The 27,103-nt window shown below is 32.6% G+C and overlaps 1 protein-coding gene across 1 annotated transcript in view; it reads right to left on the minus strand.

Moving 5' to 3' along the window:
* The window catches only part of LOC134245747 (uncharacterized), a 61,531-nt gene that overhangs the window by 23,591 nt on the left and 10,837 nt on the right, over window positions 1-27,103 (minus strand). The window contains exons 8-10 of the mRNA XM_062728004.1: window positions 13,150-13,214; window positions 11,628-11,804; window positions 8,083-8,191 (exon numbers count right to left, since the gene is read on the minus strand). Coding sequence (XP_062583988.1) covers window positions 8,083-8,191; window positions 11,628-11,804; window positions 13,150-13,214 — 351 coding nt within the window. The remainder of the gene's footprint in view (window positions 1-8,082; window positions 8,192-11,627; window positions 11,805-13,149; window positions 13,215-27,103) is intronic.

Genomic DNA, 27,103 nt, shown 5'->3' on the forward strand with positions numbered 1-27,103 from the left:
AAGAGTCTTACCTGTCTGTTAACTCCATTACTTGGTAAAATAAACTGACAACTTTCTTGCCAGTTGGAGCATATAGGGAATGTTATTTCAATAACACAGTATCATGTTGCAATTGTTCATGTAATAAAGGATTAAGAAATTTATTTATGCAAATGAAAATATTAGTGTATTCAGGAATTCAGGCATTATTAATACGAGATTCAGGTTTCCTTTCAATATTTTGTTGTTGTTGTTGTTCAGGGGGCCTTCATTTTATTTGGAAGTAGGGGAATTTGATTCAGATTCATTTTTGCCATATTATTAAATAGACAGATTATCAATATTTCTTACCTAAAAGTTCTCTCCAAAAAAGGGAAAACTGCAAAACCCTAAAATTCTTAATTATGCAACAGAGAATGAGTTACTATTTATCTTAAAAAAAATTAGGGGATCTCTTATTTACATGTATTTGTTTCCACCGCCTATCCCCTTCAATCAAAGAGTCGTAATTTTATACAGAGATTATTTTTTAACCATTACATGTAATATTTTTTTTATATTAGTGAACAGGATGTTATAAAGGCAGTATACTTTAATCACCTCGTCTATCTGTTCGTCTACCTGTCAGTTTGCCCGTCTGTCTCGGAGTGTTTTTTTTTTATATTGTAGGAAATGATGTTAGCAACTAGTTCAGTACTCTTTTCTATCTTAGTTGAACTGGTATTAGTATACGCCATTTAATCTTGGGCACTGAATTGTCATTTAAAAAAAAAAAAATTATATTCCGAATATAGCTTTGCACATATAACAAAGAGGCTTATGATAGTCCAAAGTTTGTATTGAAAAATGAGCTTTTAACCAGTATAGGTAACAAGATAAATTCAATAAGGTCAAAGTGTCAAAGTGTCTGTGATAAATTAACGTTCTATCCTCAGAATTGAAGTGAAAACGGTAATTCTAAGCCAATCTTTAGGGAACGACTGCTCAGATGTTTGTTCTGTCCCTATTTGAAGGTACTTAAAATAAAAGAAAACGGTTTCTGTCACATCTGTTTCGTGTTCAGATATTTTACCAATTATGGGAGCAAAGGGAACTAACAACTAAGTTACATGGCAAACGAGATCAGCCTTTCCAACATCCACGTTCCTTATTTAAGTAAATATATCCCACTATCACCTGCATATGGTGTATATGTCAACTTATGAACCATTCAGGAGTATTGATTTGAATACAGTCCACATTAAATAAGACACGCTTCACATACATACATACATACATCTACATTGATTACAAGAATGTCGTTTTAAAGTCGTTATTTTGTAAGTGCTATGATAACCTATCCCTGACTTGTATTTTGACTGACTTGTTGTGAATTAGGCCTTTGATTATGTATTGAATTTGACTACATAATGTTCTTGCTAATTGATATGGAATAGAATGTACTCTGTGTGGACCTGTTTATGTTGGTGAAACCAAGGGATCACTTAATAAAGGAATATAAGGTCATCGATTTCAAATAAATCATGGGGGTCAGCAGCTTTTATGAAAACATTTCAATTTACCACATCATTCTATTTTGTCTATGAAAGTTAAAATTCTCGAATAGATTTATCACTACACAAGTAGTCCGTCGCTGAGTACACCTTTCCGTAGACAATGGGAAGAATTTTGGATTCGGAACCTATGTATAGCCTTTCCCTAGGGATGTAATGACAATGTCCATAGTGTTTGAAATCTTTCCGGTCTACAGTGCTACAATGTAAATGTGATGGATCTTTTTAACCATACACAGAGACATAAGCGTAGTCATTGGCATGTTTTACAATAAATCTTTTATACACAATGTCTCCTGATTCATTACTACCTTATGTAAATCAACAGTTGTGTCTACATCACATTCGCAAAAAACTTTACTCTGTCCCTTTGTAACTTTTGAATAGCCTTCTTGAAAAGGACAAGGAATGTCCGATTTTTGATTCCTCGACACCAAAATATAGGCACAGATGCGTGATTATGATAATTATTGCAAATCACAGGCTTTCTAAACCCGCAAGTTTTACAGAAGAAAATGCCACTAGAACAATCGGTCATTTCCTTACACTTCAATTTGCCAATAAAGGAATTAAGTAAATAGTCTTAATCACGAAAGGGGCCAGTGTTGTATTCCACAATATTTGAAGTTAAAGGCTACACCTTGTATTTCCTACAAATATACAACGACCATTGCTAACAAACTTTTCAATTACAAAAACAGTTTACATGGCCAGGATATCGAGTATCTGACAAATAATCAATCTGCCATCGTGTTCATGTTCTTCTTCGCCCTATAACTATAGTCCTGTTGAACACGCTATTACAGGTGACATATAGTTAATAATGAGGACCTTAGATCACTTATTTTAAAAGGTCCTTAATTAAGGGAACCCTGATCCTTCAACTTGCGTCGCGATTTCAAAAATATACTAAAAGGAGAAAGAAATGCAGGGTAGCATTATATTCGAATTTTTATTGAATGCATGACCGAAAATTAGTCAGATGAGAATTTTAGTTACTTTGCACCAAAATCAGTGTTCAGAATTATTTAACCACAAAATGTATGGAGTCATGTAGGGAAAACGCAAAAAGCCTAGGAAAATCTTCAAGAGTACCGCGCAACAATATATTCAATAAGTGATGTAAATCAGATGTGGATACTCAAAAACTACAAAGAACTTTTGGAAATTTTGAAATCACAAGATTTTACCAAAAGATTTACCACAAGATTTTTCGCACATTGAAAGACTGAGGGGCAATATGAAAACTATTTTTCCTTCTGTGGTCAATAATCCAGAAGTGAAAAAAAGAAACATGGTCAGTACGTACTGGTCGCTGCCGACAAAGCATGTAACAAACATTGTCATCATTAAGTCAAATGCTGACTGACGTTTTTCATTCTATTAGTTAATTCATTATTTAAACACTGAATTGACGACGTAGTTCTTTCGTTATTTCCCGATCATGACAATGAGAACACGACGAGTGTGACTGATCAGCAGGGGATCCTCGCTTTTCCATGGCACTTGATCCCATCTCTGATGTTTCGGATGTCCGTGTTTACTCTAGTCTTAATTTGTATTGTTTTATTGACTTTGATATCGAATTCTGTTCGTTATCTCCATATCCTTCTTTTACCTATGTAGAGAAGTAGCCAGTTTACCGGTGAAATGCTTTAAAGTTTACTCGGCACTCAGGACGCTTTTAACCTTTCTTTTCATAAATAAAAAAAATCTTGTATAGGGATTTTTATTTATGAAAAGAAAGGTGAAAAACGTCCAACGCCTGTGTACCAGGTTGATTGAACACACTCAGTGAAACGTAACATTAATAATAAAATTAATAATAACAGGACCTGTGCCCTGTTTACAAAAACATCGGGTATGTTTAAGAGGCAATCCACCGAAAAACCAGACAGTATAGTTTTAAAAGACTGCACAGGGATTGTGAAGATTATTTGATATTTTATTTACAACAATATCAATGTAGTCCAAAAGGGATAATGTTAACGGGATTTACACCTCTCAGTTGATTCGATACGCAAGAGCTCTACGTATGAACAATTTCTAAAACAAGGTAAACCATTGACAAAAAAGTTGCTGAAACGATAATATATGCAGTCGCCTTTAAAGTCGTCAATTTGTCAGTTCTATATAAGGTCTATACAATGACCTTGTTGGCAAATACAATTTATCATTGAGTCAAATGCTGAATGACATTTTTTATACTAATTGTTAGGCCATTATTTACACACTGAATTGACGACAGGTTTTCCGTTATTTCCCGATCATGAAAAGAACACACGGCAGGGGGTTCTCACTCCCCCATGGCACCTCATCCTACCTCCGACAGCTTGGAAGTCCGAATTTTCTCTGGTCCTTTTTTGTATTGTTTATTGCAATTTTTATCTTGGATACTGTTTTATTATCACCACATAGATGTACCAGTATCTTATTGGTGAAGAAGCATCATCAGGTAGATTCACGTTTGTTTAATCTATGTTCTCCTGGGGTAGGATAGGACCAAAATAGAGAATTTAACGCATAGAGGAAACAATTTTCTTCATGAACCATGCTCAGCAAGTGTAGAATTAATTGTGTGCAAATCATGTCCTCTCTCTTGGGGGTTGGGGGCGATCACTAATATTGATTTTTTTTCAAATACTGAAATACATGTGTTTTCTATTTTTTTCCCTAGCCAATGCGAATATGAAACTGTACGGTTGTTATAGCAAAGATTTCCTTGGTTGCTTTTTGGCTGTTGCGTTTTCTAAATATGAAATATAAGGAGATAACAAACATTATTAAAGCTTAAAAATATATTAATTTATAAAAAATTGGAGCAGAGCAAACAAGGACCTCCAAAACTTCAGAAGAAAGCTTAGATGCCATGGAGGTCGGAGGAGTGACCATCCCCTGCCGACCGGTCCCATTCGCCGTGTGCTCCCTGCCATGATCTTCCTAGGCACCAGATCCAATCCTCTGGAGTTTCAAGGAATCGTGTATATGCCTTCTTTGGATTGTTTTGATATATAGATACCTTGAGTTCGATATGGCCTTTGTTAAAGTTAGTTAGTAAATTTTATTTCAAGTCGGACTAAAACATTTAACAAAAACATATGCATTAAAGCTTTTTTTTACTGACTAGTAACATAGAAGGTAAAACACATTTAGCACAAATAAAATGTACATATACATGTAAGAGAAAACATACTTCCACGCAAAACACATAAATGGAACAAACACAATGGTAAACACGCATGAAAGAAGCCTTAGAAATTAAAGACTGATCATACGAAAACACTAACATATACCGCAGAGACCATGCACAGATACACAATATAAAAGAAGAATGGTTACGACAGAACTAATATAGTAAAATCATAACTTAAAACAAGGAAACAGTAATCAAATGAGGAGGAAACGTTATGCAGCATTGTTAAGGCTTGAATAAGGGGGCGGGGCCTAATTTATGCGGGAAAAGTTTACTGTGACGTCACACAAAAGGCTTTAATGTATTTCTCATTATACCTGAAAATGAAATAGTTTGCACTTTTTAACTGTATTAGCATAATAAACAACAATAAAACTTATCAATGCATTTAAAAAACTTACTAGTTAAATCCCATGTAGCTGGTTATAGACAAAGCACTGATCGCGATGAACTTGTAATTATGACGTCATTTTAGTAAAAATGACGTATTTCATCTGCTGTGAGAGGCAGATTGAGGAATTTTTTAACAATGAAAAATGCGTTTTATTATTAAACGGAATATTATTAACAGGTTTTAAATAGTCGATTAATACCAATGCATATCCTTTGTTTAGTGCGATTATTAATTAACTATCAAGAGAATGTATTTTATTAATTATGTCGTGTTTTTATGTACAGGTTACGTATATTTTACATCATGATGCCTCATAAAATTGCACTTTCGCAAGGGCATACACTTAATAGATCTTAACCATTTTTTGAATATAGATAAAGGATATTTTTCTTAACTTGAAAAGTTCTGCTGCTTTCTTTAAATCGAGGGCGTGATTTTATAAGTACACAAAATATTTGGTTAAAGTCAAACATATTTCGACATTGGCTTATTTACCTGAAAATTTAACTATTAAAACGCGAATTCTATTCAAAGCAGCAGTGTTGAAAACGCTATTGAAATAACGACCACTATTGAAATAATTATATTAATAGTGGTTGAGAGTGCATTTCAATAGCAAACATAGGTAATTACGTCTATTGAAATACGACCACCATTGAAATAATTATTTCATTAGTGGTTGAGAATGAATTTCAATAACAAAGATAGGTAATAACCACTATTGAAATACGACCACTATTGAAATAATTATTTCAATAGTGAGTGAGATTCATTTCAATATCAAACATACGTTGCAAGCACTATTGAAATAATGTTCACTTTAATTTTGAAATAAAAACTTCAGTATGGATTAAATTATTGATTTTAATAGTGCATTGAACAATGAATCCAATATATATTGAAATAATTATTTCAAAAGCTGCTGACGCGGTAAAAATTTTCTTTCAATTCTGGTAGTATATTTCAATAGTGGTTGAAACCTATGGTTACCATATTGAAATGCACTCTCACCCACAATTAAATAATTTTTTCAGTAGTGCTCGTATTTCAATAGTGGTTGAAACCTATGGTTATTATATTGAAATGCACTCTTACCCACTATTAAAATAATTATTTCAATAGTTGTCTTATTTCAATAGTGGTTATTACCTATGTTTGTTATTGAAATGCACTCTCAACCATTATTGATATGATTATTTCAAACGTGGTCTTATTTCATTAGTGGTTACTAACTATGTTTGTTATTGAAATGCACTCTCAACCACTATTGATATAATTATTTCAATAGTGGTTGTATTTCAATAGTGGTTACTAAATATGTTTGCTATTGAAATGCACTCTCAGCCACTATTGATATAATTATTTCAATAGTGGTTGTATTTCAATAGTGGTTACTAATTATGTTTGCTATTGAAATGCACTCTCAACCACTATTGATAAAATTGTTTCAATAGTGGTCGTTATTTCAATAGTGGTTGCAACACAGCAGCACTTTTCAGAAACTATAAAGTATGTAGAAACAAATAATAACCTGAATTTTCAATTTCAACTAGGGTATGCCCTTGCGATATTGAAATTTGTGCATGACCTACATTCAGTACACGAACTATGCATTCATCATGGGACTGTCCATCGAAGGGACCAAACTTCATACAGTTCAGAGTGGGTTATACTATGCTATTTCAATAAGTATTTGTGTTCTGTGATAATAAAATAGCTTAATTAAAATAAATTCAGTTTTAAAAAGGTCCCCCTTTTTGCACGTCTATTTTCCGTTGATTTCTCATAGTAGGCCTTAACAGTGCTGCGTCGGTATGAGGAAAAAAAGTCTGAAGTCTGCAGGAACTACATTAACAATTTACTAGTAGTGCGTGAACTGAATTTGACTACGGAGTGTTCCAGTCACCTGATCAATATGTAAGACTTATTGCGGCTTTAACCGGTCAACAAGGAATGCTTACTCCTACTAGGCACCTGATGACACCTCGGGAATTTCTAGGTTTCAATGATTTATGCCCTCTAAACAGATTTGTTTCCTTGTTGCCACTTTCCTGGGAATTTCATAATATCACCTTTTATTCTTAAACGATCTTCTGCAGAGTGCATTTTAAAATCAACAACTTGATTTATGTTATTCCTTCCAAGGGACAGGAACACCCGTAGAAATACACATCCATGCTGTTTAGAAATGAAAACACTATTTACAAAAGTCTTTTTATTGCCCAGTAATGATTTGTTTTACATAAGAAAAAGAGAAACATTCAATCAGCGAAAATGAATTTATTTAATCAGAGAATATGTAGATTATTGAAAAAGAACGTAATTCAGCTTTTTGGAGTAGTACGTTTTGTAATACTACGAAGAAACAATCAAAGGTTTAAATTCCAATTAAAAATTGACTATTGCTGTTTTAGTGAATGCTTGCATTTTATGTATCCTTTGTTGATTTTTAGAAATAAAAAGCTAAATAACGAAAGAACCAAAATAAGATAAAATCGACATTTTTGAATATTTCAGACAGGTTGAAATATTATTATTAGTGGTAGAACTGCATTCATTGTTTGAAAATGGGAAGTAGAAAAAATTGAGAGACACAAGTAATCTAATTAGAAGGACGCGTATTCTCGGCAAAGTGTTTCAAGATGGGTCTTTTGATATTCTGAAAATTGTTTGTAAATAGTAAGTACACAATGCTCTTGCGATAATCTTTGAAGAATAGGATGACGGTGTATTGTAGCAAGGTTTTTCGAGTATAAACATCCATCTTCGGGTTCGCGAGAATCTGGATGAAACTGATAAATCACCACTGCCTTACCTGTTGAAAAAAAATTACTGTATTTTCGTACAGATTACACAAGTACACTAAAACGCATGTGCAAATAAATGTACAAGATTAAAAAATAGAAGAAACATTATCGAAGTCATTTAAAGTAATATCATTATGAAAAGATATAATTTTTTACCTCCTGCATTTTCTACAACCTCAACAGCACATTTCTTTAATTGACTTATATCATTTTCCGCTTCCAGAATAATATCAAGGTCATTGAAGTTGATGAAAATGAAAACAAGCTAAATTAAATAAAAACAAAGAAGATATGATCAATATCTCTTGACTGAACATTTCAATATTTTCATAAGCTTGACATTTTTTTCAATAAAGTTTTTGCTAAATAAAATTCCTTTTAAGATAAGTATACAGTTGAATAAAATGTGGGCGTAATGACGCAAAATTCAAGTTCTTGGTAATAAAAAGTAACACGTTGGGTGTGACCGGTAGATAGGGGTTCCTTACTCTTCCATGGCACATGATCTGGCTTCTGATGATTTCTAGGTACGTGTGTGTTTCGCTCCTGATTTTTATTGTTTGAATGAATGCTTAAGCTTGAATACCATATTTCGTCATTTATCACCTGTGCGTTTTTGTGATGGAATATTTTACTTTTTACTGGAATATTTGTAGGGTTCTTACTATGAATTCAAAGGATAATTTTTCATTACACATCTTACCTTTTTATCTCAAAACTAAATTTATGCCTATTTTACAAGCGATCATAATGAACTTAGGCGATAATATTAATACAAAGTAGTCTGTGCTTAAAAAAATTACAAAATTAAGAAAAACAAATCAAGGGATGATGAAAAGTTTTAGCATGATACGGTGATTACTAAAATTTGCCATTTATTATAAAAATATATATATATATATATATATATATATATATATATATATATATATATATATATATATATATATATATATATATATATATATATATGTAGGACTCCGAAGTGCGATAGGACCCAAAAGTCCGATGGTCAGGCCGAAGTCCGATACATATGGTCTACTAAAAACTCTCGTTGACAGACCAAAGTTTAAAATTTTATATATAAACTCCTGACCAAATATTTGATGCCGCATCTTGCCAAAGTATGATAGCTAAAATAACAAATCGATATTAAGTTCAAACACTAATCCTAATCTTTTGTATAAGTGCGAGGCTAACCCTTATTAGTCAAAAAATTAATAACAACTATAATCCAAATATCTTGGGTTAGTGCTGGACTTATCAAAGTCATTTGAAAAGTATGCGAGGACTAACCCTCAATCTTTCATAAGGGGTCGAAGTAACTAATTATCAGTCCTACTGTCCCTAACAAAAATACTATTATTAAGGTTTAACTTTAGTTTAATCTATTCAATTATAGTAAATCAAAGTGTCAAAGTTATCACTGTAGTAAATTACAGTTTTCAAAGTCATCTCTATAAATCATATTTTTAAAGTTATCACAATAGTAAATCAAACTTTTCATAGTTATCATTTTAGTAAATCCAAGTTATCACTTTAAGTATTTGAGAGTGTCATAGCTATTAATGTAGTTAATGAAAGTTTTAAAAGTGTCAAAGTTATCACCCTAGTACATGTGTTAGCTATAATTAACTATAGATTTTTTTGTTACGGGTTTTTAAGGACTAGCCCTTATCAGTCTAGTTGTTTGCGAGGACTATCTCTAATATATCTGATGGGTTCAAGCAGGGTTGTCTGTCATGACGTGGTAAACGTTGATTGTTCCTACTCTGAATTGGACCTTGGAGTATCATACTATCGCACTTAAGCGCATAGTGTCTCATTTGAACCGAACCGTCGCACTTTGGCGTGACCATTGCACTTGGGAGTCTCACATATATATGACTTTACAATGTCTTCAACAGTTGTTTTCAATACATATACATGTCCGTCGGATGAGACAATAAATGGTTGCCGGTGTCAAGGATGACAACCCCCTTGGAACATAAAAAATCGTTTCTCTGGAGTTCTAAAAAGGGTAGGCTTATTTGGGGGCGCCAAAGAAATAATTTTTTTTTTTCGAAAACCGACCATTTAAACTAATAGTCCGCCGGAACATGGCTATAATTATAGCAATTCTATAATATATATAATATAATCTATTCACAAGGAAAGATCCTAAATTCATTATGCCAGTACTATGTACTTTTAAGAGGTGACTTTTGATACCTGGGCTACAAATTTTCATCAACTGCATGTAAATTTTTCCTCTCTCACTATTTATTTCGGCGTTAAAACGAGCAGTATGGATGGATCTTATTTCTCTGTATTCCATTCAAACTTTTCATAGCTGTATACTAGTTATTCCAGGTGCAAAACTTTATTAAATACATTTTGGTAAAATAAATTCTTCCCCTTTCTGACTGTCACATTTACGGTGTAATATTGTCTTTTTGTATTTTAATATCCTATTCTGGACCTCTGATTCGAACACCCTTTTGGTAACTCTCCAGAACTTGTATTTATTCATCTGAGTTTAGGCTTCCGCTCTTCTTAAAACTGGCTTTCCAAGATGTAGCTGCACGGGTTGTGACTAAACAATTTTCTACTCTCAAAATTTTGTAAAGTTTAGGTATTTTAAAAGCGTTAATACAGACCCTGACTTCTGAGGTGAGTAACATGTTTTATTTACATTTTCTTCTCTGTTTTGTTAATTAAACGGTCCTGGGATAACTTTGTTATTTCAACGTATTTTTATTTTAGTTTATTCGTTTGAATGTTAGTTCCTCTGCATAGTTTGTATGATCTATAAATATAATAGTGAGTAGTATTAATTGATAGTATCGGCTCTAGTGTTGTAGTATTTAGTTTCATTATTATTCTAAACAGTAAAGTAACTTGTATGTAAGTGAAGTTACTGTGTGTAAGTGTAAGTTATATGTAAAATAATGTCATTATTGTGAAAAAGCATTTACAACAAGTTCTGTAATGCAGCGCTGTGATGTTCATCCCATTAATATCCCATTTTCATGTATGGTGGGTTGTGTTGGTAATAACTTGTATGTAAACTTGCTTTCTGTTTTAATGTGTAACTTAATGTGTTTACAATTTTGTGTTATGTAGGTCCCGTTATACGTCCTCCGTTACGTCCTATGTTCGGTGTTTTATGCTATAGGGTGTAAGGGTTATGGTTACAGTGGAGCCCGTATATATTACGTACAGTTGATGTAATCTAGATAAATGTGAAAACGCTTAAATTGACATTTGTTATTTTACTATAATAAGGAAGAACCCGCAACACTGACGCCATTTTTATTCGTTTGTAAACTCTTTATAAAATTTACGATAAAAGTCCTATTTACAAAATAAGGTCAAAAAATTTGATAAGAATTGTACCATACCGGAATCTGTTCGTACCTTGATATTCTCACCAATTACAATGTAATCAACAGGGAGACTTAAAGTCCATTTTGATAGTTATTTTCAAATTCAATTCGCCATATCAGCCATTTTGCTCTTTAAAACACCAGTATCCACACACGACACCACATTTTAGGAATTCAGGTATTTGGGAATTTATTGTTATATTGTCAGCAATTGTAAGTTCTTCATAAATAACTTGAAGATAAATATATATTAATTGTATTGATTAATGTCAAGATTTGGCAAAGTCGACGTTCGATGAAATGACCCTTTGATACTATTGGTATAATGCATACCTTTGAATTTATTTCAGATAAGTCTTTTTCTTCTCTGATGAGGGAAAACTTTCGATCGCCCAAAAAGGAATTTGATAAACTCTTTAGATGATACAACTGATGACGATTAAAGTATACAACCCCTGGTACATTACTAAGGGTTTTTGTTTTTTCTATATTTATTCTGCAAATGACATTCTGCAAAAAGATAAATGAAATTATTTAAAGCAGTGATTTTGACAAAGTCACAGAAAATACATGTGCTGATAATTTAAATTCTATTCCAAATAAAAGAAAAAAAAATCTTATTGTAAGAAACGAAAAGATAATTCATTTAATCAGTATTTCCTTGACTTTTTGTTTGTTGATTACTTGTCATTATCGAGTTTCAATGCTTATAGACAGACATACAAGTACACGCACTAAGTAAAAATACGACAAGTCTATTTTCATGAAGAAAGAAAATTCAATAAAATCTTAAAGCCGCTTAATCCGAAACAGGCATATATATCATCTTGCACAAAGTACGTCATTACATAGAAAATATGCAAAAATAAATGATAAGATTGATTTAATAGTTAATTACAACAATTCTTACAAGGAAAACATAGATCAAAAACCTAACTGACAAACAGAAGTTCCTGACGGGAATAAAAAGATCTGTCGTGAAGTCTTCTTTGAAAAAAATAAATTTATCGGTTATATCTAAATTATGAAGAACAAACCGGAGGTTTTTTTTTTTCATTTTTAGAATCCTAAGTCATATTATATATTCTAAATATTAAGAAATAAATTGAATATAATCTACAGTAACTTTTATTTTAATATGCACATTTAAAAGAATAAAGGAAATTAAGATATTTTAAAGATTTTTTAAGGGCTAAAATATTGTTCGTGTACAGGTATAAGTACTTTGTTGTGTGAAAAAAAAATGTTCGGGTTTGTTCTTCATAATGAGATATCAGCGATAAGTTTAATATTTCGAAGGTGATTTCACACCATTGAAAATAGCGGCATTGTCAAAGGTTTATTTATTGTGTGGCCTAACAAAAATTATTTTTTTTAACTTTTGAATTTTGATATCTTTTAAAAGAAAAAGACTTTTGGGGTGTAATTTGACAAAAGTTGATACAATTTATGAACAATTATTTTTCAAGAAGAAAAACGAATATATTTTTTCGCGATTAGAATCGGACCATGCGGCTTTAAAATCAAGGATTGGTTGCTGCGTTGTGTTTGCACCCGATCCCTCCTCCGATGTTTTGAAAGTCCGTCTTTGCTCTGCTCCTATTTTGTATTGTTTAATGGACTTTTGAGCTTGAATACTGTTCGTTATCTCCGTAAGTTTCATTGCAATAGTAAGGCTAACAAAACAATTTCTGTAACATATCATGTATATGCTACAAATTGGAATTATTAACAAGAAAATAAATATTGTCTTTTAAAATATATTGATGTTCAAACAGCACTGATTAAATATTTAATGAATTCTAAATATAAACGTACTGAAGAATAATAATGAATAATTAAGAATATACCTTACCTTATTGTCTATCCAGATAAGCAGGGCAAAAGTCATGTAGAGTAAAAACACAAAGGGAAGTTTTCCTGAAAAAAGAAGAAAATTTAGAAGTCGTTTTTACATGTAATTAATAAACTAGTACACAATGTAACTGCACATATAGATAAACTGTGCAAGTAGTTTAAAGTTGTATGGGTTGGTTTACAATCAGCTTTGTTAACGAACTTCGCTCTTCAGCTTTTCAGCAGATTTTTGTCTTGACTTCTATTTAAAAAAAATTCTGCATAAATTTTTAGATTTTACAATAAATTTTGATTCTATAACGCTTATTAAATTATATTCAATTTAAACCCCATGATTTAATTCCATACCTTAACAATTAGTGAGAAACTATATTTTGTGACGGAATTTAGAAGAAAAAGACAATTTTTTCTTCTTTCAAAATATTCAGTATTGTTAAGATTGTATTCCTATTCTTACATGTAACTATAGCATACACACTGAGTAATTATGCGCAGTGAAAAGTTCTATTCTTGTCCTAATACTTGGATATTTTACTTGAAAAAGACGTTAAGGCTAATCTAACAACCAAGCTATATGATAAACGTGATGACTTTAACTTTTCTATCGTATACTTCCCTTACTTTTGCAACTATATACCTTCATCACCTGCATACGGAGAATATATATCTCAGTTGATTCGATACGCAAGAGCATGCTCTACGTATAAACAATTTATAAAACGAGGTAAATTATTGACAAGCAAGTTGATGAGACAAGAATATTAGCAGTCTCGTTTAAAGTCATCATTTTGTAAGTTCTATGGTCGATACAATGACCTTGTCAGGAAATACAATTGATCATTAAGTCAAATGCTGACTGGCGTTTTTCATACAAATTGTTAGTCCATCATTTATACACTGAATTGACGACATATTTTTTCCGTTATTTCCCGATCATGACAAGGAGCACACGGCGGGTGTGACCGGTCGGCAGGGGATGCTCACTCCTCCATGGCACCTGATCCCACCTCTGATGTTTCGGGGGTCCGTGTTTGCTCTTATTTTGTATTGTTTTATGGACTTTGAGACTGAACACTATTCGTTATCTCCGTATCCTTCTACCTCGTTGTAGAAATTGTTCATACGTATAGCATGCTTTTGCTTATTGAATCAACTGAGATATATATACACCGTATATAGTTGATGAAAGTATATTGCTGCATAAGGGAAGTTGACGATAGAAAATATAAAGTCATCACGCTTATTACAGAGCTTGGACGTTAGATTACCATTAACGTCTTTTTCAAGTAAAATATCCAAGTATGACACAGATGTGTCAGACACTGCGGTATCTTTTATCTCAAGCTCACCAGGATATATCGTATCGACGTAGGAATGGAAATTACCATTGTTAATTGACAATACGTCGTCGATATATCTAAATGTCGAGTTTTCGTCTTTTCATGCATAAGATTTTGCACAAATTCTGCTTCATATGAATATGAAAATAGATCTGCTAATAACGGAGCGCAATTTGTATCCATGGGAATTCCAATAGATTGTTGGAATACCTGGTCTCCAAAAACCACATAGATATTGTCAATCAGAAACTCAATCATCTCTTTGATGTCAACTTCAGAGTACTTATGTGTGCAATCAGAATGTGTTTTAACAAAATAATTTTGCAAATGACCAATGGCCAGATAAGTAAATCTACGTGTTTCATTTTTATTGAAGAAGCAAATGTCAATGATATCAAAAAGCCAGGATTTTAATTTGTCGTGGGGAAATGGTATAAAGTTGAAAAGTCGTAAGTTTTTAAGCTGTCGATTTTTGTAAAGTCTTGTGATTTCAAATTGTCCAAAAGTTCTTTAGAATTTTTTAGTATCCACATCTGATTCACACCACTTCTTGAATATATAGTTGCACGGTACTCTTCAAATTTTTCATTCACTTCTGTAGATATCTTAATGAGGAATAACGAAAGAGGCTTGGTTGAACATTTACTGTTAAATCATTGACAAACAAATTGATGAAACAAGAATATGAGCAGTCTGGTTTAAAGTCATCATTTCGGAAGTTCTATGGTCGATACAATGACCTTGTCAGGAAATACAATTGATCATTAAGTCAAATGCTGACTGATGTTTTTCATACAAATTGTTAGTCCGTTATTTATACACGGAATTGACGACGGATTTTTCCGTTATTTCCTGATCATGACAAGGAGCACACGGCGGATGTGACCGGTCAGCAGGGGATGCTTACTCATCCATGGCACCTGCTCCCAACTCTGATGTTTCCGAGGTCCGTGTTTGCTCTGCTCCTATTTTGTATTGTTTTATGGACTTTGAGACTGAATACTGTTTGGTATCTCCATATCCCTTTCCAATTGGAATTGAAGAGGGTCAGTCACTTGATCAAATCCTGTGAAGGATTTCTTAAATTATTTATCACTTGATAAATTTCATTTGTATTTTGTTAAATATCACGGAAATTTGGTTGGCTTATACATAATAAGGTTAACAAATTATATCACACCAAACCTGCAAATTCTGAAAGTTCAAAGTTTCAAAAAAGGCTGAAATTTCGAGTTTAGAATCTATTAAGACAGTTTCGGCCTTGTTTAAAAAAGGAACATTTTGGAACAGAGAGCAGACATGAACTTTAGTGTAGACATCGGAAAAACACAAACAAATTCTTTTACGCAGCATTGTTAAGGCTTGAAAAAGGGGGCGGGGCCTAATTTATACGGGAAAAGTGTACTGTGACGTCACAGAAAAAGATAACTATTATGTATTTCTCATAATACCCGAAAATGAAATAATTTGTAACTTTTAACTATATTAGCATAATAAACAACAATAAAACTTATCAATGCATTAAAAAAAAGTTGCTAGTTAAATCCCATGTAGCTGGTTATAAACAAAGCACTGATCGCGATGAACTTGTAAATATGACGTCATTTTGGTAAAAATGACGTATTTCATGTGCTTTGAGAGGCAGATTGAGGAATTTTTTAACAATGAAAAATGCGTTTTATAATTAAACAGAATATTATTTACAGGTTTTAAATAGTCGATTAATACCAATGTATATCCTTTGTTTAGTGCGATTATTCATTAACTATCAAGAAAATGTATTTTATTAATTATGTCGTGTTTTTATGTACAGGTTACGTATATTTTACATCGAGATGCCTCATAAAATCGTGCTTTTGCAAGGGCATACACTGCATAGATCTTAACCATTTTTTGAATATAGATAAAGGATGTTTTCCTTTACTTGAAAAGTGCTGCTGCTTTCTTTAAATCAAGGGCTTGATTTTATAAGTACACAAAATATTTGGTAAAAGTCAAACATATTGAAACGGAAATTGTTTTTGTGATTTAGTTTCGTATAAAACGTTAGACCTATGTTTTCGTCTTATTTCTTAAACACTAAAAATATTAATTTTACAATCATTTAAGTAGTTTGTAACTGCTTTTGTATTGGGACTGCACTGAGATAATACAAGGTGTATTAAAGTTCTTTTGAGACCTCTCTGGTGACGGAGTTGATAAGCGTTAGTTCGTTTCGTCTCCTATATGCCGTTATAAGACCTGAATAAGGCAGACGGTTGCGGGGAATAGACGGCTAAGTGTTTAACAGTGAACCAAGGCGTAAGACCTGAATAAGGCAGCCACTTGGTTATATATTTAGAGAGGTGGCATACCACAAATAAAGGTGGGGGAAATGCCAGGATACAGTACTTGTGGAGTGGCAGGACAAGAAGAAATTTGTGTACGGGAGACACCCGTTGACCACAGCTAGTGGTTGTCCAATCAAGAAGAAACCCATTGTATTTGTATATATTGTAATTTTATTTGGTCAACAAAAACCTGAGTTAACAGGTTAACGAACCTGAGTGTAACGCCTCGGTGATACAAGACATATCACCAAACACCAAGCTCGGCCGCGTTGCACGTTACAATATTTTGACATTGGCCTATTTACTTGAAAATTTAACTATTAAAACGCAAATTCTATTCAAAGCAGCAGTACTTTTCAGAAACTACAAAGTATGCAGAAACAATTAAAAGCTTGAATTTTTAATTTCAACTAGGGTATGCCCTTGCGATATTGAAATTTGTTAATGACCTACATTCAGTATACGAACTAGGCATTCATCACGTGACTGTCCATCGATGGGACTAAACTTCATACAGTACAGAGTGGGTTATGCTATGCTATTTCAATAAGTATTTAAGTTCTGTGATAATAACAGCTTAATTAAAAATATTCAGTTTTAAAAATACCCCCCTTTTTTGCGCGTCAATTTTCCGTTGATTTCTCATAGTAGGCTTTAACAGTGCTGCGTAACAGTCGGGAAAACAAAGTAAAGGAAGCCGTTCTTTAGCAGGTCCAGGAAAATCGCTATATTTAGCTATATAGTTAAATCTACCCATGTAGTTTTATTTACCTATATAATATAGCTTTATTTAGCTACTTCAGAGTAAATTATTGTTTTATGAAAAGCAGACAAAAAGTCACATAATGAGACAGTATTAGTTTTCAACTTTGAAGTGGACTGAAAACAATTCACCAAAATCCCACTTTTAAAAATGTTTCTCCTTTTGTGCAATTTAAATCAAAGATCTAAAAGTTTTGGGGCTATATATATATATATATCTTTGATTAAGCAGCTACTTTAACAAAGAAAAGCAGTTTTGGTCAACAAGATAATTGATTGGTAATAATTCAGCACAAACAAGGCAATTACACTTAGTCATGCCTCATCGCACTTCCAGTGAGGGACGGCTATCCAAACAACAGAGATACTTTTTTTGGTTAAAAAGTGTTTAAAAGAGGCAATGTTTTTAATATCTATGCCCTAGGTTGTTTCTATCAAACCTTTTAAAAAAATATAAGCCATAATTTTCATATGATTTTTTGTCTACTTTTCATAAAACAAAAACTTATTCTAAAGAAGCTAGATTAAATAAAGCTATATTATATAGGTAAATAAAGCTATATAGGTAATTTAAGCTATATAGCTAAACATAGTGATTTTCCTGTACCTATTTAGTATTTAAATAGCATATAAAACATGTGGAGATAACGAACAGTATTAAGATTTTGGGGCGGAGGGGACAGTTTACAGGACGACTTGCGTGAAGATAGACCATCATTCCGAGATTTCAGTCCTGCAAAAAATTATTTTCGTAATGTGACTTTGTCTTATTTTCGTACATAAAGTCGTTTTTACGAGAAAATCAAAGGATTGATGATTGTCACGATCAGATACAAGAAGATTTCAATATTAATTTACGTATGAAACCTGAACAGTTTGTGCAGATATTTGATAACTGGTAAAACGACATAAAAAATGTATTGAGTTAAATAGTGACTATAAAAAATATGGAGATAACAAACAGTTTTCAATATCAAAAGTCCATAAAACAATACAAAACAAGAGCGGAGCAAACACGGACCTTCAAAACATCAGATGTGGGATCAGGTGCCATGGAGGAGTGAGCATCACCTGCCGACCGCTCACATTCACCCTGTGCTTTTTGTCATGATCTGGATACTAGTATAACGACAAAATTCGTCGTCAATTTAGTATAAAAATAACGGACTAAAAATTTGTATGAAAAAAGCCAGTCAGCAATTGACTCAAAAATAAATTTGCTGCTATGTTGAGAAAAGTTACACGTGTCTATCTTTTGATGTCGGGTATCGTCAAGGATTTTCGTTTAAGTGCTCCGGGTTTGAGTGAGTTTCTTTTTGTAGCTGATAAAAATTTTATCATTCGTGCTTTGTTTTTGCTTCAAACTTGCATATTAATAAAGGGAATCATGTATTTAATGAAAATAATAGTTTCATATATTTTATCATTGGTTTTCAGTAAGTATCAATGTTTCCACGAACTTTATGGACAAACCTCATATAAGATAATTTTAACCAATATGCTAAATTACAGAAAATTATCATTACTTTCAAAATAATTTTACACCAGAAAAATTACTTTTTTGAGTGCAGAAATGTCAAATAAATGACTAATTGAATAATTGTAATCGTAAAAAAAGCGCATTGGCACCCAAGCTTTGTTTTAATGTTTTATTAAGCTATGTGTATAGAATCTAAAAAAATACTTGAAAAAAAAATTCTCAATACTTTTGATGAAAGGAACTAACCTCCTTAAGGAAGTTTTGACTTCAAAGGACACTCTATGTCAAAATTTTGTTCTGTGTGTTTTTTTTTTTTTTTTGTTTTTTTTTTTGAAAAAACCACTTTATTAAACACTTCACCACTCAATTGCATAACACATTGTGACATCACAGCTGTGGAATGTCAAAAATATCTAGTGAGTAATATCCACTGAAGAAAGGGTAAACATTAGGACATCAACGAATAGTCGACTTTTCGTCTATCAGACGATCGATCGAATAATGAAACGACATTCGAATATTACACGAATGCGAAAAAGGAGGTAATAATGAAGTTATCTTCTTAAAATTGAAAACGCGTCCTTCTTCAAACTATATAGTGTTCGTCCTCAGACGAATAAGAGATCAAACACAGTCATATTATATAAATAATTTTCCACATTTTCAATTTTCCAATTTCCACTGTATTTAAAAATAAAGGTAGTGCTTAAGAAGTATCAGATTATAGACCAATAGCCCTAACAAGTGTCTTGTGTAAAATAATGGGAAAAATTTTTTTAAACAATTGCATAATTTTATGAAAGACAATAATGTAATTTACAAATATCAGTCAGGGCTTCAACCTGTAGATTCAACTGTGAACCAACTAGTAGAAATATATAACACTATAATTTCAAGTCTTGACAAAGGAAAAGATGTTAGATTTATTTTTTATGATATCTCAAAAGCATTTGATAAAGTTTGGCATAAAGGTCTCTTATCTAAACTAAAAAATTATGGTATTAATGGCAACATATTAGGCTGGATTGAGAATTATTTGTGTGATAGACAACAAAAAGTTGTAATTGATGGCTTTTCACCAAACCATGAGACAGTAAATGCTGGTGTTCCTCTTCCTCAGGGTTCCGGTTTGGGACCCTTTCTTTTTCTCCAATACAGAAATGATATGTGTGATATTTTAGTAAATAATATACGTCTTTTTGCTGATGACACTCCTTATATGCTAATATAGAAAAGGAAGCTACAAATGTAGCACATTCACTTACTAGTGATCTAGATCTTATTGTTAGATGGTAAATAAATGGCTTGTTGATTTTAATCCAAACAAAACTGTAATAGTTGATTTCACCCGAAAAAGCATAAAATATCCGCCAATTACATTTGGTGAACATGACCCATCCATTATTCATACCCACCTAGGATTACACTTTCAAAGTTATGCTACCTGGACATCGCGTATACAATCAGTTCATGGAAAAGCTACAAAAAGACTAAATATCCTTAGAATGCTTAAGTATAAAGTGAAAAGGAAAATACTTGTAAAGATATATTTTGCATTTATTAGACGTTGTCTGGGACAATTGTTCTGAAAAAGATGCAAAACTTTTAGAAGATATTCAAGCTGAAGCAGGTAGAATCATTACTGGTTTAAGCTCAAATTCCTCTAGATAAAAATTGTATGACGAATTAGGGTGGGATCATTTACAAATTAGGAGGAATATTCATAAATTGCTACTTTTTTGTTAAAAATTTATAAATCGCTATTCATCTAAATATTCAAATGACTTGATTGAATCTTTTCGTCGTACAAACCACCCCTATAATCTTAGAAATAGTGATGCAGAATTTAAAATTTCTTCTTTTTGAAGTACTTCATCTCTGGAAAGTTTCTTTCCATCAACTGTTAAACTTTGGAATAACTTGCCTGATTATGTCAGACATGCTCCTGATATATATTCATTCAAATGACTTTTAAATTCTTATTTTTGTAAAAGAGGTAAAGAAATTTATCATTTTGGAATAAGAAAGTACAATATAATACATTGTCAGTTGCGAAATACGAGGGGTGATCAAAAAGTTCGCAAACTAATTGAATAACTTTTAAAATATTTTTCAAAGTAAGATTTTGAGTTTATTCTTTTTTAAAGTATTCCCCTCTAGCTTTTATACACTTTTCCCTTCGGTCTGCCCATGCGCGAAACACGTGATCCAAGCCATCACGTGACATGACCCTTAGCACCTTGTTCACAGCAGTACCAAGATCTTCCCGGGACTCATATATTTCTCCCTGTATGTTATATTTCAAAACTGGAAATAGCCAGAAGTCACAAATTGCAAAATCTGGGCTGGTGGGGGGATGAATTAGGTTTTCTATACCCAGTGTTTCCATGGTGTCCATCACAACCCGACATTTATGGCTAGGTGCATTATCATGGTGTGCAGAATGAATCCAGATCTTATCAGATCTGGGCGCTTTCTCTTTACTGCTCTCATCAAATCTGATTTGATAACCCGTGCATAGTAGTCCCCAGTAACTGACATTTTGGGTGGTACCATGTGATTTAGAATTGTACCGTTGATGTCACAGAAAACTATGAGCATAACATTCCCTGCTGACTTGGTTACGCGTGCTTTTATTGGTGATGGCGAGGAAGGATGCTTCCAAATTGAACTTTGTTGTTTACTTTCTGGCTAATAGAAATGTACCCAAGTTTCATCACATGTGATGATTCTATTCATGAAATAATTTTGTTCTTTTTCATATCTACTAACGTAGGACGGGTGTAACGTTGAATTTTGACCCAAGTTGAAAATTGACCCGAGGGTCATTGTTCAACGTTGAAAAGTGAGACCAAAGGTGTTGAATTTAGACCCTAATCCGTTGAAAACTGAGCCGGGTCGTTGAATTTTGATCATGAAACCGGTTCAAAATTCAACACCATAAAACACATATTTATGACTTGGTTTTCACAACTGTGATTTAATCAATAGGCGTCGGGAACGGTAGGGGGTGTTAGGGATGCTTAACCTCTTTTTTTTTTTACATATGATAGACATAATATAGGTATTGAACAATGTGAACTTGGTTACCACCCCCCCCCCTCCCCCGCTTTCAGCAGGCATGTTAAAGTACGGTCAAAGAAGAGTAAGTGGTAGTGTTAAAAAAAAAAGGGAATTGGACTCTACCCCAAAAGGATTATAGGGTTTGGACTACTAGTTTGGACAATAGACAAATTTTCTTTTTCTTGTCAATTTTTTTTTCAGATTTGAAATATTTAAAAAAAAGTGTCTTATATTTCAATGTTACAGGTAGCTTAAAATCTCAGTATTTCGCGCAATATTTATTTACAAAGAAGTTCATTTGTATTATGTAAATGCTGAATATTAGTAAACATAAGTACAAAATATATCGTGCCCCGAACACAATTTAGTTCAAAATTTTTTAAAAATTATTTATTTTTTTTTTGTTAGCAACACTTCATTTATTTTAATTTTAAAATTCGTAATATTAGTATTTGGAAAATAGTGAAAGTTTAACGAATGATGCACGTACGTTTTGATGCTTATTTAGTTATGCACAACATTAATAACTTAAAATGTCTAACTTGAAAACCGGATTTTTTTCAAAATAAAGATTTAGTTATCTTTTTCGCATAGTTAACCAAACAGTTCAAGAATGGACCTCACAATTAATACATATTTATTTTGTTAGTTAGAGGATGTAAAAGGGGGGTGATCTCCCCTTTTTGGGATTAGACCACATATATTTGAAGAATGTGTTTTGTTTGTTTGTTTGTTTGTTGCTGTTTTTTTGTGACTGTGCTGTTTTCTTCATTTTTGTAGTTTTTTTTAATCAAAAAATGTTTGCTTTAAATACACAACCCTGACTTTCAGCATTATTTAATTTTTGTAATAAAGTAGCAAAAACATAACATTGAAGCTGCCTTTTCATCCAATTGAGAAACACGGTTTGGTTTTCAACATTGGCTAGTTTCCCTTTCCACTTTTTGTTTGCTTTTTTGTTTGTTTCGTTTCGTTTATTTATTTTGTTTATGGTTTTTTTGCAATAATATATCAGAGGGTTTTGAACCATACCCCCGTATCCGAGAAAAACTTAAGGATCTCTCTCTCTCCCTCTCTCTCTGTTTCTTTGAAGAGAAATGCGCTTTAAGTTGTTAAGATCAAAAGAGTTGCAAAAAAGTTGCAGGGAGGGCGTTTTTTATAACTGTTGATGTCAACGATGGTGGGAAGTGCAGCTTCTAGTCCATCCCAGACTTTAACCCTAGTTCTCATTCTTAAGGTTATGCTCCGAAAACGATCGATTTTTAGGCCGAAGCAGGCTACTGACATTTTTACAGGGATTTCATCAACCTTGTTTAAAGGCAGCATTACTTAATGTTATGGTCTTTTAACAAATATAACCTATCATTGGATTCATTTTGACCGATGCGTTTCATTCTAATTTTTAGACTTTAAATTTTGTTAATTTTTATACTGAATTTGACTAGATGGAATGTTCTGCCCACCTGATCAATATTATATCTTTAGGGCTCACTTTCTAAACACCAGATTTCCAGGATTTTTGTTTTATGCCCTATCAATAGTTTTATAGTTAGAAAGTATTGTCAAAATATAAAGTTGTCATGTTTGAAGATAACTGAAATCGTGTACTGATCAAAATGTACATATATACACGGGATGATAGGTTTATTTCTATTATTCTTGAAAAGAAAAAAATGAAACCGAAATATAAATATAGAGATACTGATAAATCCCGTAAAACAACTATCCAGTTCAAAAAATGTTCAAACTCTGTGGTGGGGTCAATATTCAACAGGGTCTATTTTCAACTTGTTGAGGTCATCTAGGGAAAAAAAGCCAAGCTGTTAAAAAAATGACCCCGGGTATAAATTCAACGACTTTTGGTCTCATTTTTCAACGGAGAAGACACCCCTTGTTCAATATTCAACGTTGAAAAATGACCCCCGGGTCAATTTTCAACTGGGGTCAATATTCAACGTTACACCGGCACGCATTCACTCTCACCTTCATTTGCTCTGGCAGAAGGAGGCGAGGGACCCATCTCGCACAAACTCGCCGCATGTTAAGCTTACTCGTTAAAATCTCTTGAACTGTTCCATAAGACATGCTAATATCATTAGCTATTTCCCTAATCGTAACTCTTTGATCTTTCATTACATATTGTTCAACCTCAGACACGTTTATCTCGGTACTTACGTTCAGCGGGCACCCAGATCTATCATCATCTTTCACCGTCTCCCTTCCCTCAATAAAACGTTTCATCCACTAACTTATTGTACCTTTTGAAAGCCCATATTCCCAATAAACTTTATGTAAATCATCGTATATTTTCGTGAAGGATTTACCTAGTTTTACATAAAATTTTATTATAGTTCTTTGTTCAAGTACGATTGACTCGTCCATTTTCGTCACAGTCGCCTCTATATTGACGTCGTTTTAACATCATGACGTCATAATTATGACGCACATTTCAACATGACTCATACTGCATAAAGCACATGTTAAGGGCTGTATTTGTGACAAATTTCATTCTTGTCAGAACTGTAGTTAGGTAGATAGAGAATTAGTTTGCAAACTTTTTGATCACCCCTCGTAATGCAAGTAGTTTAATTGCAGACTTATATAACCAATTTTCATCAGAAACACTAATGTGTGAATACTGTATTGACTCTGTTGAAGATGCTCACCGTTTTTTTTTTTTTTTTTTTTTTTGCTTGTCCGAAATATATACCTCTTCAAGAAATGTACTTTTCCAAACAATCCAAAATATTATTGATTGTGATCAAATTCATAAACTTGATTTATTTTTGTGTGGTAGTCCCAATCATTGATTGGGTATTGATATTCAAATATTTGAAGCAGTACATGCTTTTATCGCAGCAACCAAACATGTTATTTGACACTGTCATATATGTTACTTATGCCAACACTTTCTAACCGGTCCTACATTGTATTTTTTTTCTCTAAACTCTTTTTTTTGTTTCTTTGTTACTATGTTTGTCTACTCAGGGGCGGATCCAGCAATTTTTGAAAGGGGGGGGTGTTCCAGGGTTATGCCCCTCTACCCCCTCCCCCCTCAATACATATTCTAAAGCAAAGATTCACAGACGTGTATGGAAAGATTTAAGGTTGTGGTAAATACTATCTTTGTTTTATGTCCTTTAAAAAAAGCGTACCCCCATTCCGAACAAAACAAAAACAAAAAATAATAAAAAACTACGGAAGCCTTAAAATTGAATGGATTCGTATCACTTCCGAAGATTATAAAGAATTTTCTTTCAGAATTTGAAAAAAAACCTTTTCGGGGTGGGGTGCGGGTGGGCTTTAAAACAAAGAGTTACATGTTAGTTCGTTCAATTGATCAAGATATGATAAAAACGGTACATATATAGCCAACACAGTTAAAGATCGCGGGAATCTAATATCAAATTAAACCTCGCATGTTACATATCATATACAAGATATATAAAAATAAGTAGAATATTTTCTACCATTCTCTCATAAAAAATATAATAGAAGAGGTGATTGGATGAAACTATTACTAAATGTGTGAGAATCTATCTATTCAATCAATAAATAAGACGTACAAACATATAATCTAGGAAAATGTTTTATCCTCTCTCTCTCTCTCTCCACTTGGCAAAAAATAAAGGGGGGGTTCCAACCCCCGGAACCCCCCCTCTGGATCCGCCAATGCTACTTATTTTCATACATATATATTGTGTGTTCATCTTGACCTTCTAGGGAGAGGGCTGAAATAGGTTTTGCCTGTTACCCGATCCCATTCACCTTATGTGATTAAAATTTTGTATTAGTAAACAAAAATAATTTTCCACATTATACATATGGAAAGTAAAGTAATTACATATAGCGATAATTATTTCTTAATTACCGATTTTTTTTTTTTTTTTTTTTTTTGTTATTGTAGTAGATTTAAATTATGGAATACTATTCTGGACTATAAAATTAATTATTTAATTAAATCGTACCAATTTTACTTATAACCTCTAGGAATTTCAAATGCTAGGAACACACAATATTTGCATACAAACGCACGATTAATATTAAAACAATAATTTTACATAAAAGACATTTTCGCAGGGGGAATAAGGAAGCATACAAAATATTGTACCTTGACTAAATCAGTGCTACATTATGATGTTATAGTAGGCGAGATGACGTCAATTCTAGAACACAAGTTTTCGTAATATTGTTAATTAGAGATATAATTTAACTCTAGAAAATGAAAAGGAACGTGTAAACATTAACAATCAAAGTACTGAAAGCACTCATGGGAGTTGAACACTGTGTAAAATAAAATCTTTGATCAGGAGGTTAAGTGAGTGAAAAATATTATTTCAAATACAGACAACTGTTTAAGATTCTTTGAGTTGCAACAATCTTGAGAAAGACATTCAGAGACATTAATTAGCAAAAAAAATGCATGGGGCATAAGGTTTGCCTGCCTACATTAGTCCTTTTTTTTAATACCCCCTGCTTGAAAAGCGAGAGGGTATTTATTAATCGGGATTTCCGTCCATCTGTTTGTTACACTTTAGGTATACCCAACTCTTATCCACAACTCATCTTTCACCACTGAACTTAATTTTCATAGAATCTTTATTACATATTGCCGTTATACACCTTCTAATACTGTAATTTTCATCCTACACATATTTTAGGTTTCCCATTGCAAAACATGGACACTGGCATTATATTCATATTAGAGGCGGCTGATCATTTATATAATTCACTGCTCACAGTCTTCAAATTTGCAATATATTTTTCCTTGGCACCTTTACCCATGTGTTATGAAAATTTGAGTTTTGCGGGAAAAATATCAATGTTGATAAAATGTGGATTTTAACACAGCATCCTTTTAAGAGCTAACAGGTTTGTTATATAAAACTTCTCTGTGAATATAAATGTATTTCAATTACACGAACATTATACATGGACTACATCAAATCTTAATCTTTTTTAATATTGTAAATAAAA

Source organism: Saccostrea cucullata, unplaced genomic scaffold, assembly GCF_032062105.1.
Source record: "Saccostrea cucullata isolate Sc308-1 unplaced genomic scaffold, CSIRO_AGI_Scuc_v1 ctg2231, whole genome shotgun sequence".
NCBI classification, from domain to species: Eukaryota; Metazoa; Mollusca; class Bivalvia; order Ostreida; family Ostreidae; genus Saccostrea; species Saccostrea cuccullata.